Source organism: Sus scrofa, chromosome 6 (genome assembly GCF_054392235.1).
Source record: "Sus scrofa isolate SSC_HxYL_T2T_F1_AM1 chromosome 6, Sscrofa_HxYL_maternal_Yorkshire_Landrace_v2.0, whole genome shotgun sequence".
In the NCBI taxonomy this organism is placed as follows: Eukaryota; Metazoa; Chordata; class Mammalia; order Artiodactyla; family Suidae; genus Sus; species Sus scrofa.
This window is the reverse complement of record NC_139388.1, coordinates 83,949,772-83,963,989: the sequence shown is the minus strand read 5'-3', so window position 1 is coordinate 83,963,989 and position 14,218 is coordinate 83,949,772. Positions and strand designations below refer to the sequence as shown.

Below are 14,218 nucleotides of genomic sequence, written 5' to 3'. Positions count from 1 at the left end.
TGTCCCCCTCCCTGCTTGCTGATTTTTCTAACACACTCCCCATTTTCTTTACTCATTTTATTTCCTCTATCTCTTCCCATTAACCTATGAGGCTGTCTGTGCGTCTTGTTCCCTGGTTTAGCCGCCTGGAACAGTGCACCCATGGCCACAGAGTAGGCACATAAATATTTGTACAAAGAACGAGTACGTGAGAAAAATAAATGAAACAATGAATGAAGACATGTGAGCCCCGGGCAGAGTGTGTAGCCAGCTCGTCTTGGCCCAGGGGCCACTTCCCCCATCTCCAGCTGCGTTATTCTGATGGCCCAGTCCTTTCTCCCCCGCTCTCTCCAGGTCAGCTTGTCTACTTTTTTTTTTTTTGAGGGGGATTGCTGCAGGTGCAGCATATGGAGGGTCCCAGGCTCGGGGGTCCAATTGGAGCTATAGCTGCCGGCCTACACCACAGCCACAGCAACACTGGATCCTTAATCCAATGAGCAAGGCCAGGGATCAAACCCACATCCTCACGGATACTAGTCGGGTTTGTTACAGCTGAGCCACAACGGGAACTCTCTGGCTTGTCCACACTTTTGAGGCTTCATGCTTTTTTTTTAGTGTTTGAGCATTTCATCCCAGGGCACAAGACTGCCGTGGGAAATACAGTGGGGGACTTTTCTAGTAAAATTAAAAGGTACTGTTTTGGAGTAGAATGCAGTATTGGCATGCATTTTTAAGATTTTTTTTTTTTTTTTTTTTTTGTCTTTTTTGCTATTTCTTGGGCCGCTGTCGCAGCATATGGAGGTTCCCAGGCTAGGGGTCGAATCGGAGCTGTAGCCACCAGCCTACGCCAGAGCCACAGCAACGCGGGATCTGAGCCACGTCTGCAACTTACACCACAGCTCACAGCAATGCCGGATCCTTAACCCACTGAGCAAGGGCAGGGACCGAACCCGCAACCTCATGGTTCCTAGTCAGATTCGTTAACCACTGCGCCACGACGGGAACTTCCTAAGATTTTTTTTTTTTTTTTTTTTTAAATAACGCTTCAGTGAAGGCTTTTTGCTGTATTTTCAGACCTCCCTGGCTGCAGGTTCACTCTCTGGGAACCTTTGGGAAAATGTGAGGAGGCTTGGTTGGGAATGAACCCAACCTCAAAGTCCAACATCCTGCTTTTCCGCCTGAGCCTGTCAGAGATTTTAGCAGACATGGCGTGATTTCCACCAGAGCACGGATCCCGGGCCCAGGGGCCCAGGCTGGCTCCCCTTCTTGACACGCCCCCCCATCCTCTTCCTCTTTCTCAGGAGAGTCAGTCCCTGGGGTCCAGAATCCAGAAACCCTCTTTTTAAAAATAAGCATTTTATTTTGGAATAACATTAGGTTTACAGAATAGTTGCAAAGATGAGAGAGTTCCTATGTGGCCTCACCCAGTTGCCCCTCGTGATCGCAGCTCATGTGGCCATGGCACGTTTGTCAAAATGAAGACGCCATCATTGGAAGTTCCCGAGTGGCACAGCAGGTTAAGGATCTGGCATTGCTGCAGCTATGGTGCAGGTTGCAACTGCTCTGAGGGTTTGATCCCTGGCCCAGGAACTTCCACATGCTGCAGGTGCAGACAAAATTAAAAAAAAAAAAAAAAAAAAAAGAGCCATCATTGGTTCATTATAGTTAATTAAGTCCACACTCTATTTGGATTTCATCAGTTTTTACACTCCTGTCTTTTCTGTCCCAGAATCCCATCTAGGACACCACAGGACCATTAGTTGTCCTGTGTCCTTAGCCTCCTTTGGTCTGTGACGTCATTTAGTCTGCCTGAGCATCAGTCTCCTTGTCTGTAAAATGGGCACAGACCACCCACTTTGCAGGGTTGCTGGATGGATATAATGAAATAAACATAAAGCACTTTACCCCACTGTGGTGCATGGTTGGGGGCCTAATGCATGTCTGGTTTCTTCCCCCCAATCCCCATCACCTGCAGGCTGCGAAAGACATTAACAAACCCTGTCCACAGCTCTTGGCTCATGGTCCTTCCCCTTTCCCCTTCCATCTCAGGAGCCCCTGGTGTTATCCCTGCGGGCCACCACTGCCCTGCAGAGTGGAAGCTGATGCCTCCCAACCCAGACCCACCTTCTGCTCTGACCAGCAAGACACTAGGATCCCTACAGCCCACCTCTCTCTGAGTCCTGCAGGGACCAGTGAACTACAGCAAAGCCTGCCGATGCATTTGGCTTGCTCTGGGGTTAGGGGATCCAGATGTGGAAGGACTGTTCCTGTTGTGATAACTCAGGGACCTACCCAGCCCTGCCCGCCTGCCCGCTTGCCCTCAGAGCACCACCTCTCTGCTCTGTGGCCAGCGAGTCTCAAGTACTCTGCTGTAGATGCCCTGCAGTCATTACCTCGCTTAAGCTGCAGGCAGTCGTACAGGGCACGAATTGGTGTCGCCTTTTCACACATGAGGAATCTGAAGCCCAGGGAGGTGGTGGAAAAATCCCAGGTTCTCATAGCTTGTTGGTCCTTGGAGGTCAAGGACACTGGGAGGGTCCTTTCAGGTGAGCATCCAGTGCCTCTGGATGCAGGCACTCGGCATTTTGAGAGGCAGCTTTTATTATTATTATTATTTTTTTTTTTTGGTCTTTTTTTTTGCTACTTCTTGGGCTGCTCCCGCAGCATATGGAGGTTCCCATGCTAGGGGTCGAATCAGAGCTGTAGCCACTGGCCTACGCCAGAACCACAGCAACTCGGGATCCGAGCCGCATCTGCAACCTACACCACAGCTCACGGCAACGCCGGATCGTCAACCCACTGAGCAAGGGCAGGGACCGAACCCGCAACCTCATGGTTCCCAGTCGGATTCATTAACCACTGCGCCACGACGGGAACTCCAGCTTTTATTATTTTGCAGAATTATCCCACACAAAACAGGAAGTTAACAACTGTGGCCTCCAGGATTAAATGCTAATACTTCCCAGTCATTTGACAACCCAAAATGCTCCCACATATATACGAAAACACCTCAGAAGGGCAAAACTGACCCAGAGTGTGACCTGGGGATAATTCAATTAAAGGTATGGTAATATTGGAGTTCCCTGGTGGCTCAGTGGGTTAAGGATCCAGCGCTTTCACTGCTGTGACGTGGGTTCGATCCCTGGCCCTGGAATTTCTGTATGCCATTGGTGCAGGCAAACAACAACAACAACACAACAAAAAACAAAAAACAAAAAAAACACCAAAAAACAGTATGATAATATTAATAGCAGCTGATAGGACCTAATGTGGGCTAAGTGCTTAATCTTGTATTTTCATTTAACCTTATCAGCTGTAGGTACCATTAATAGGTCCATTTTACAGATGAGGAAATTGAAGATCAAAAAGATTAAGTGATTTGCCCACATCACTCAGTTAAGTAATGGAAGAGGCAGAATTTGAACTCATGCTTCTGTTTTGAAGAGAAGGCCCAGAAAAGGCAAGGGATTTGTTCAAGGTCACATGGCCAGTGAACATCAGGGATGGGCTTAAATTCAGGACTTGCAGAGCAGTGCTCTTTTCTTTTCATTCCACCTGATACTTAGAAGGATGAGCCAAGCCGCATGGGCTGGCACCTGGCAAGAGAAGCCCCTGGCTGTAGCCACTGCTGTCCCCTCCACTGTGGCACCTTTGCTGTGTTTGCCTGCATCCCCTTTCTCTCCCTCCATCACCCCTAACCTTGTGCCCTCGGGCTGGGCCCTTCAAGCCCCTCCTCTAGCCTCAGTTTCTCTCTGCAGTCTTGGAAATATCCTTATCTTTAGTGGAGCAGAACAGTTTAGAGAATCAGGTGACAAAACTAGTGTGAAGAGTTCCCTGGTGGCTTAGTGGGTTAAGTATTCAGCGTCACTGCTGTAGTGCGGATTTGGTCTTGGCCTGGGAATGAATGCTGCTGGCACAACCAAGAATAAAAGTTAAAAAGAAACAAACAAAACCCCAAACGACTGTGATGAAAGTGCTCGTTTGATGTCAGGCAGGTCCTACAGGCTCAGGAAATCTTTTCTAACTCTGAATCCCATCGTCCTTCCCAGCTCCATTCTCTGAATTATCCTTCTTCCTCTGACTGTGCTCTCCATCTCTGAGGGGTTTTTTTGTCCTCACCTGGCTAGGTATCTAGGCCAGCTTCTGACTCCCAAGCCTAGAACATCATCACTTCCCTGTCTCCTGTGCCAATAGTTGGCACTGTTATTTTCATCACAGGGCCTGGGGCCTTGAGGTGGAGCACATGGGAGGAGGGGTCCTGGCACAATCCCAGCTTGTGCCTTCGGCCTGCCCTTTGCACTGGCTGGGTGAGAAAGGCTGACTGGTCCTCTGCCCTCAGAGCAGCCTCTGGGGTTTCCATGGCAACTGCGCAGCCAGGATCCCTTGGCTTCTGCTGGGCAAAGGGCCACCAGTCATGGAAAGGAAGCATCTGTTAGGAGGCCAGAGGTAGGCGGCGCTGACCTGCGCTAACTTCTTAGGGAGGGAAGTAGCACTCAGCCCAGGGGGGCTGTGGGATCTCCTGGTTCCATCCACACACACTCCTGTCCCCAGTCTGCCTCACTCGGAAGCCGCCCCTGACTTCTCTCTGAGCCTCAGTTTCCTCATCTGTAAAATGGGCATGTAATGCTGATCTCAGAAGTCATCCCAGCGGCCCAACGTGAGCCAGGTGGGGACAGTGGTCAGCGAGCCTGGGGAAACTGTCCGGGGAGCCTCAGCCAGAGGAGGCGGGCAGCGGGCCTGGACCATCAGACAACTCTGCTTCATTAGGACTCGGGAGCCAGACAGATCCGCCCCTTCCAAGCAGTGTGGTCTTGAAGAAACACCCTTCTTTCTCCGCACCTCGGTTTCTCCTCCTCTAAAATGAAGAGCGGGAGTTCCCCCAGCGGAAACGAATCTGATGAGTATCCATAAGGATGCGGTTTGATCCCTGGCCCCACTCTGGGTTAAGGATCCAGCGTCGCCGTGAGCTGTGGTATAGTGTAAGTCGAAGATGTGGCTCGGATCCCTTGTGGCCATGGCTCTGGCGTAGCCCGGCAGCTGCAGCTCCAATTCGACCCCTAGCCTGGGACCCTCCATATGCCACAGGTGTGGCCCTAAAAAGACAAAGAATTCCTCCTATGTGACAGGATTGCTGGGAAAATGGAATAAAGTATATGCGGTATGCAAGCCTGGTACATACAGGAGGTGCTCATTCAGTGCTGATTACCTGTGAAGGCACAGGCCAGCCACAGCCACACAGGGAAGGGTATGTCCTGTGATCAGTCCTGTGTGCAAGACCCCCGTCCTGCGCAAGGCTGCTGGGGGCCCCCACGATGTGCTCCTCCCTCAGGGAATTCCTCTTGGGTTACTCACACCGACTTCCCCAGGAAGGCCGAGCCCCTCTCTGTAAGTGTCCCCAGCCCGTTATCTGGCCTTCCCCAAAGGCCCTTATCACGTTCTGGTTTGTGTTAGGTTGTTTGTGTCCTGTCTTATCTCCGCCAGGGGACGGGCAGCCTGGTGAGTCAGAGTGGCTGAGTGTTTGTGTCCCCAGCTCTGCCACTGATGGGCTGTGGGATGCTGGGCAAGCTCCTTGATCTCTTGGAACCTAGGTTTTCTCTTCTGTAAAATGGGGACAATAATGCCTCCAGCGCAGGGCAGCCAGAAAGATCACATGAGAAAATGTCCCACAGTGTGTCACATGGGGTAGATGCTGAGTCAGCAGTAGCCCCTCCCCACCTTTTCTGAACCAGGGGCCCAGCAGCAGAGGGATCCTGCAGGCCCTGACCCAGGACCGGGGAAGAACATCACAGACGATCAAGTCACCACCAGGCAATGGGCAGGGGTGGCCGCACAGCTGAGTCCCAGGCTGCTGGAAGTAGTTCCCTGTACCCCCATGACCTAGAGGAGCTGGGCTCCAGGAAGCCTCCCTAGAATGAAGGGTGGCAGTGAAGATACAGATAAGGTGCCGGCAGGGACGTGGGTGAGTGTGGAGGTGAGGGGCTTAGGCTCTGTGGAGTTCCCATCATGGCTCAGCAATAACAAACCTGACTAGTATCCACAAGGATGTGGGTTCGATCCCTGACCTCGCTCACTGGGTTAAGGATCTGGCATTGCCGGGAGCTGTGGTATAGCTCGCAGAGGTGGCTCAGCTTCGGCGTTGCTGTGGCTGTGGTATAGGCCAGCAGCTGCAGCTCTGATTCCATCCCTAGCCTGGGAACTTTCATATGCCACGGGTGCAGCCCTAAAAAGCAAAAAAAGCAAAACAAAAAAAAGTGCAGTTTCTGGGAGTTCTCACGTGGCGCAGCAGGGTAAGGATCTGGCATTGTCACTGCAGTAGCTTGGGTCACTGCCATGGCACAGGTTCAGTCCCTGGCCTGCAAATTTCCACGTGCTGTGGTCACAGCCAGGAAAAGGCGGGTGGTGGGGGGGGACTACAGGCTCTGGGTCAAGCACACACTTCCTCCACCTCGCAAGGGCTGTGCAACCTCATATAAGTGACTTGACCTCTCTGGGTCTCAGCTCTCCACCTGTGAAACAGGACAATGATGCACCTCAACTCCTAGGGTTGCTTTGTGGAGGCGTTGAAATGATGTGTGGAACACAATTTTGGCCAGGAATTTCCTATTATTTATTTTTAAGAAGTCCTCTCAAGGGCCCACCAGCTGCTTAGCCAAACCCTTCAATTACCCACAAAAAGTTTCAAAAACCTTATTTTTCAAGTACCTTCCATGAACCAGGCACTATGCTTTGTGCCTATATTATGTGACCCCGTTTAATCATCACTGTCACCTGTTGCCCCCATTTTTTAATAATGATTTTTATTTTTTCCATTATATTCTTTTTTTCTCACATTATCATGCTCCATCATAAGTGACTAGACGTAGTTCCCAGTGCTATACCGCAGGATTTCATTGCTTATCCATTCCAAAGGCAATAATTTGCATCTATTAACCCCAAATTCCCAGTCCGTCCCGCTCCCGCCCCCTCCCTCTTGTTGTTTGTTGCCCCCATTTTGTAGATGAGGAAACTGAGGCTCTGAGAAGTTGGGCCACCTGTCCAAGCCCACACGACCCTTGTCTACTGGAGCCCGGCCCTCGCTCGCTTTGTCCCTGTGCTGGAGATGGTCCTGGACTGGGTTAGGGTATCTTGCCAGGTATCAGCGGATGCAGCAAACCCCTAACATAATCTGTGGGAAGAATCTATAAACAGAGCATCCGGATTGGGGTGGAGGCGCCTGTGGAGTAAAGCCTGGGAGGCGAGCAGTCTGCGGGGAGATGGGAGGCAGGAGCCTGTGACTGCCTGTGTTTATTCAGCCTGTCCCAGGCAGGCGGGGGGCCCTGGCTGGCCAGTGTAAACATCCGGACTGCTTGTCTGCCTGCTGGAGGGCTGAGGCAGCCGGGGAACAGCACTCAGAGCCTCCTGGTCCAGCTTGGTGCTGGGGCGCCCTGTGGACAGACTGGATGGCATTTACTGAGCACCTAGTATGGGCCATGTCTTTTAAACTCATCTTAGCACAGCTGTACCACAGCTCTTTTGTCACCTTTCTGATGAGGAAACAGAGCCCTGGGAATGGTACAGTCCTAGCTGTCAAAAGCCCACATGTTTGGTTTGCTGAGAGGATGAGTTTGTGACAGCGCCACTTGGACGCTATTGCTTTATCAGCCTCTGCCTCCGCCGATGCCATTCTTCCCACGCAAACTCTCTTGGGACCCCAGTTTGCTTTCTCTCCCACTGGGGTGCCCCCACCTGGTAGCTGCAGTTCTCGCTATAAATTACCTCCTCTGGTTTAGTATTTTTCAGCCCATCCCCATGTGCGGGACTGGCCGGGCTGAGGAAGGCTAGCCCAGGGGGTTTGCCTCTTTCTCACGGGGAAGGGGATTTGCTGGCTCTGCTTCTGCAGCCTTGTGGAGTGGGTCTGACAGGTTGATAAGACCTTAGGAGAGCTCCCGTCGTGGTTCAACGGGTTAAGAACCCAACACAGTGTCCGCGAGGATGCAGGTTTGATCCCTGGCCTCACTCGGTGACTTAAGGATCCGGCATTGCCACAAGCTGCGGCATAGGTCACAGATGAGGCTCAGATCCAGCAGCATTGCTATGGCTGTGGTGTAGCCCGGCAGCTGCAGCTCAGATGGACCCCTAGCCGGGGAACTTCCATATGCCGTGAGTGTGGCCGTAAAAATGAACAAACAACAACAACAAAAAAGACTTTAGGTATCATCCCACCTGGTTTACAGGTGGAGAAACAGAAGCCCAGAGAGGAGGGATGTCTGCCCCAAAGCCTAACAGTGAGGGGCCAAGGCAGACTGGCACCCAGGTCTCCAGGGAGGACACCCCTAGTCCTTTGTTAATGAGGGTGGGGCAGGGTTAGAAAAGGGCAGGGATGAAATAAGGAGGTTCCCCAGATGCGTCATGATCTGAAATCAAATTTCACAGCCACCCCCACTCCCTTCTTCTGCCCTCTCCAAACTGTGCCCCAGAAATGCCCTTGGGCTCTAGGAAACTCTGACAAATTCTTGTGCTTATGCCAGCGAGGTGGTTTCATTTAGTTCAAGTGGCCGAGAGCCCAGGCAGAGCCCCCCGTTCCCCACCACCTGCCACTTCCTGCCCCGGGTCTCGTCTGCTCCATCCTCATGCGTTTCCCTCCGCCCACGTTCAGTTTGGAGTCCAGCAGAGCTGCCACTTGGGTTCTGCCAAAGCCGGGAGGAATGGTCTCATTACAACAGCATCCAGTGCTTGGGCACCCAGAGTGAGCCATGCGATGCCCTGGGGCGGACTGTGAGGGGCGGGCCCCGCTGCAGGTGTTCTCCCCCACCACTCACAGAGGGAGTGGTGGTGGCCCCAGCTGGAGCTTGAGAACATCAAGGTCATACCTGGAGCCTGGATGTGAACCAAGACAGACGCCCAGGCTCCACATTCTTGGTCACACCTGTTAGAGCCGGGGACCTGCGAAAGTCGCTCCAGAGGATTTAACCACAGGGTGGTTAAGATAAGACTCTGCCTTGAGAATGAGGAGCAGGGTCTCAGGAGAGCCGAGAATTGGGCCGGGAGGAGGCTCAGCTTTCCTGCCCAACGCACAGCAAGGAAGGGTACCGGGAAGGCCAGAGACAGAGTGAGATGGGGTGGGGACAGTGGAGGGAGTCCTGTCAGCCCGGGCCCAGGACTTTCTTTATGTATCCTGCTCAAGGGACGACGATTGCTCAATCCCCGGAGCCCCATTTGCGTCATCAGTTAAGAATCACTGAAGGCCGGCCTGACCTTGGGACCAGTAAACCCTTTTCTCCCTTAATCAGAGGCCTGTGGACTGGCTCCCCTCCTCTGAGAGGCTTTTCCCAACAGCAGTAGGAAGAATAGCAGCTACTGTGCACTGGGCACCTCCAACAGTGCTCCCGGCCCTACTGTGCACCGGGCCCTACTGTGTGCCATCCAACACCCCCCTCCCACTGTGCACCGGCCTCTTTGCAAACACAACCTCGTTTGACTCTCAGAAGAGTCATGGGAGCAAGCGGATCCCCACTTCACAGAGGAGAAAACTGAGCTCACACAGGAGCAAAGCACGATTCTGGCTTTCCATCCAAACAAGTCTGCCTCCAAAGCCATGCCTTTTTTGGCATGGGGTGAAATATTTCAGACATATAAAAAGCATAGAGTTCAGCAAAAACAAACACTGGTGAACCAGCCACCCATCCTAAGAACTGAAGCATTCCACATGCTGTTGAATGCCCCATGCTGGTCCCTCCCCAATCCCATTCCCTACCGCCCCGCTTCCAGAAGAATCTGCTTTCTTTTTCTTTTCTTTTTTAAGCACTTAAGTTATTTACTAAAATGAGGAAATATTTTAAAACGGGTGTATATACGGACCATTTGAGAAACGACCTCTTAAAGGACCACCTGGATACTTTTACTAGTTTCTGCCTCCCTAAGTGACGTGTGCTGTTGCTCATGTGTTTTAAAATGTAAATAATCAGTACAATGCTATGCGTTTACTTCTGCAGCTTTTCTCCCTTCCTGTCGTGTTTGAGCTGAGTCCAGGTCATTGGCGGTGCCGTGTCATGCGCTTGGTCACATGGGTCGACTGCAGGGATGCAGGCTGCCAGAGACAGCTGTTCAGGTTGTGTCTCCTTCCCTGTTTCTTTCTTTTTAGGGCCACACCCACGGCCTATGGAAGTTCCCAGGCTAGAGGTGGAATAGGAGCTGTAGCTGCCAGCCTACACCACAGCCATAGCAACACCAGATCCTCAACCCAGTGAGCGGGGCCAGGGATTGAACCCGCATCCTCATGGATACTAGTCAGGTTCATTACCACTGAGCCACAAGGGGAACTCCTCATTCAGTATTTCGAAGATGCTGAGGGGCTTCCCAGGCCGTGTCTCCTGGAGACCATGGGAGAGTTTCCAAGGTGTATATATGTTATTTATATAAAGTAAGGGGTCAGGTAAGCGCACTGTATCAGAGGACTCTTTGCTGAGAGGATTGATCAGTAATGGAGAGGGGGTTTCTGCTCTAAGAGTTAAAGACCCTTGGAGTTCCCGTCGTTGCGCAGTGGTTAACGAATCCGACTAGGAAACATGAGGTTGCGGGTTCGGTCCCTGCCCTTGCTCAGTGGGTTAACGATCCGGCGTTGCCGTGGGCTGTGGTGTGGGTTGCAGACACAGCTCGGATCCAGCGTTGCTGTGGCTCTGGCGTAGGCCAGTGGCTGCAGCTCCGATTCAACCCCTAGCCTGGGAACCTCCATATGCCGTGGGAGCGGCCCAAGAAATAGCAAAAAAAGACAAAAAAAAAAAGAGTTAAAGACCCTTAATGATAGGCGTTCCTATCTTGTTTGCCGCTGTGAACAGCACCTGGCACAGTGTCTGGCACATAGTGGGTGCCTAATCCACATCTGTTGACAGGGTAGGTGGGCGTGTGCCTGGCCCTGCATAAGGCCCTTGACATTCATGGTCTTAACTGACCTGCTGTGAGGAAGAATTCTTCCCCCTTCACCAATGAGCTGACTGAGACTTCAGAGAGGTTAAGTCATGATCCCAAAGCCCCACAGCCAAGTAGCCAAGACAGTCAACTCCAGAGCTGGCTCTCTTTCCTAAGGCCAGCATCCCCTGAAATTGTCCGTGTAGCCAGCAAGCAGCTTCACAGAGGTCAAGAGCTGCTTCTAAAGCCTGGTTGCCTGGATACAAATGCTTAGGATTTTCAAGGTGGTCCAGAGGCTGGTAGAGCAAGGCCAGCTGGTGGGTCCCCTTTGGCCTAGAATGCCACCAGGGGGGTCTGGGTGAGTGACATCTTACCTCTGGGGCTGATCTATGGGGAAACTACGAAGGTTGGAACCATGCTAGGCTCAGGATTCCGATGCTGTCAGTGGGAAAGACTCATCATGGGGGAGCCAGCCTGACCCCACCGAAGAATCATTTGCATGGGATTCAAATTCCAGGTCTGCCACTTATTAGCTGTGTGACTTTAGGTAAGTCGCTCAGCCTCTCTGAGCCTGTCATCTCCTTCTGTTAAAGTGGGATATTGACTCTCTTGCAGAGTTATTGATAGATTTAGAATTGAACCATCTTTGCACAGTACCTGGATTAGTAGCTGTTGATTACATTGCAAGGAGAAGGATATTCTAGTAGTGATATGTACAAGTCACTATAGGTGCACATAGATGGGGCAGCTTAGGGCGCAGAGGAGTAATTCATGGAGGAGATGACACTTGATCTGGGTTCTGAAGGGTGAATAGGAGTTCTCTAAGCCAAGGAGTAGACAGTGGATCAAGAACTTCTCTGTGTCCTGACTAGACTTGCTGTTAAGAGGAACATCATAGTGTTACTTAAAAAAAAAAGTGGAGTTCTCTGGTGGTGCAGTGTGTTAAAGATCTGGTGTTGCCACTGCTGTGGCTCTGGTTATATCTGTGGTCCAGGTTGGATCACTGACCTGGGAATTTCTGCATGCCACAAATGTGGCAAAAAAGCGGGGGAGGGGGGGCGTTTCCACTGTGGTTCAGTGGATTAAGAAGCTGATACAGGAGTTTCCGACGTGGTGCAGCGGACATGAATCTGAGTAGGAACCATGAGGTTTCGGGTTTGATCCCTGGCCTCGCTCAGTGGGTTAAGGATCCAGCGTTGCTGTGAGCTGTGGTGTAGGTCACAGACGCGGCTCGGATCTGGCGTTGCTGTGCCTCTGGCATAGGCCGGCAGCTGCCGCTCTGTATTCCACCCCTAGCCTGGGAACTTTCATATGCCTCCGATGTGGCCTTTAAAAAAAAAAAAGGAGAAGAAGAAAAGCAAATGCTAATTGCTTACAGTCTGATTAGGATGCATGATCTGTGAAGCTGGTACAGACCAAGAGCTGACTGTATAGACAAAGAATCAAGAATCAGTGGTGTGGGATCAGAGGAAGGAATGGAACTAGGGCTAGGGTGCTCAGAAACTCTTGGGGGGGGTGTGAGGGGTAGGGTTTGAATGAGAGCGGCAAAAAGAGGGAGAGGGGCAGCTTGATTTTTGGTTTCCTGACTGGGCTGGGTCAGGAAAGGAGCCTCCCCAGCCTGGCAGGGGACTGCGGGCCGATCTCATGGGTTCTGGCCGAAGCTCTGCTGTGTCCGTGTCACCAAGGCTTGCACTGTTTTCTCCCTTGGAAGAAAAGAAAAGTTGGTCCTAATTGTTAATTGTGCAATTGCAAATTGGCTCCTGAGCTGGGCTGAGCAGAAGCCAAGCCCCAGAGGGAGAGAAGAAGAGCCAGGAGTTAGGGGCCCAGGAGGGGGTTTGGGAATGCCGCTGTGGGAGTGTCCCAGGCAGGGACGCCCGCCTGGCCTGGTCAGGCCTCCCTGCCCAGATCTCCCACCCCATTTGGCAGGCTCCCATAGTGCCTGGGTTTGAATTATGTCCACCCACCTGCCGTGTGCCCTGGGACTGGTTACTTAACCTCTCTGTGCCTCTGCTTCCAAATCTCTCATATGAGGTTGCTGTGATGGTTAAACCAGAAAACACATGTGCAGTGCTGCACAGGGCCTGGATGATGTTGGTGTTCTGGAAAAGGATTTTCTCGCTGCTGCTGCTGTTATAGTTATGTCATTGTAGCTGTGGCAACTGCAGCACCATCAGCATCGTCGTGGCCACTACCTGCCAGCACTGCCTGGGTGACCCAGGCCACGCCATTGCTCAGGGTGCCATCTCTCCCTGGGCCAGGACATTGCTGTACTGTCGCATTAGCGTCCAGCATCACAGCTGCCCCCTTGGCGATGCTCCTCCTGGGAGGCGGCGGAACTTGAGTTCCTGTGTGCCTTTTCATGGATTATCTCCTTAATTTTCACCCTGTGAAGTAGGTTCGAAGGTCCCCGTTTTACTTTATTTTTTAATTTTTCTTCTTAGGGCCGCACCTGCAGCATGTGGAGGTTCCCAGGCTAGAGGTCAAATCAGAGCTCCAGCTGCTGGCCTAGGCCACAGCCACAGCAACTCCAGATCCGAGCCATGTCTGCGACCTACACTGCAGCTCCCAGCAACGCCAGATCCTTAACCCACTGAGCGGGGGCCAGGAATTGAGCCCGCATCCTCACAGAGACAATGTCAGGTCCTTAGCCTGCTGAGCCACAATGAGAACTCCAAATTCCCCCATTTTAGAGATGAGAAGACATGTTCAGAGAGGGAGGTGACTTGCCCAGCATCACGCGGCAGTAAATTACAGGGACTCTAGCTCTAGAACCTTTGCTCTTCCCACTCCAGGGTGGGGGTGGTGGCTTGTTTCCATGGAAAATGAGCCTGGCTGCCTCTCTCTCTTTATTCACCCTCTGCTCCCTTTTGTGTCACATCCCCTGTCCCGGTTCTCCGCCCCCTCAGCTCTGCTCTGTGCCTGGAGGCCACTCTGGGCCAAGATGGGGTAGCTTGTGTCCCCTTGAGCCCCTATAGCTATCGCTGTGCCACCATCAGCAGGAGTCAGGCCTTCTCGCCCCACCAGGCATTTCCTCCCAGGCTCCACGGGAAGCGTGACACATGTGTGGTGAGGGGGGTAATGGGGACCAGATGGGAGGCTGAGCCTGGGGTGGGCTTTGTTAGGCAGACATTCCTGGTCACTGAGGCAACGCCAGTGCAGTAGCATCTGGTTTGGCTGAGGGGCCGCCCTAATTGGCTGGAGCTGGACTTGGGGGGCTGCCCTCCTGTGAGGCCTTGGTGTTGTGGCAGGTGGGGCTGAGCGCTTCATGCTGAGACAGGATTTCAGAGTGAAAACAACGGGGGCTTCAGAGTCAGACCTGGTTCTGTCACTTTCTGTCACAGTAACCCGAACAAGT

The 14,218-nt window shown here is 52.3% G+C and overlaps 1 protein-coding gene across 6 annotated transcripts in view; it reads left to right on the top strand.

The window, feature by feature from the left end:
• The window catches only part of ECE1 (endothelin converting enzyme 1), a 122,232-nt gene that overhangs the window by 20,526 nt on the left and 87,488 nt on the right, over positions 1 to 14,218 (top strand). For 2 of the 6 annotated variants that reach the window (XR_014807197.1, XM_084963222.1), the window contains exon 2: positions 9,951 to 10,066. The exons of the other annotated variants lie outside the window; for them this stretch is intronic. Coding sequence is in view for 1 of the 2 variants with exons in the window: in XM_084963222.1 (XP_084819348.1) it covers positions 10,022 to 10,066 (45 nt within the window). In the remaining variant the exon portion in view is untranslated. The remainder of the gene's footprint in view (positions 1 to 9,950; positions 10,067 to 14,218) is intronic. 6 annotated transcript variants of the gene reach the window in all.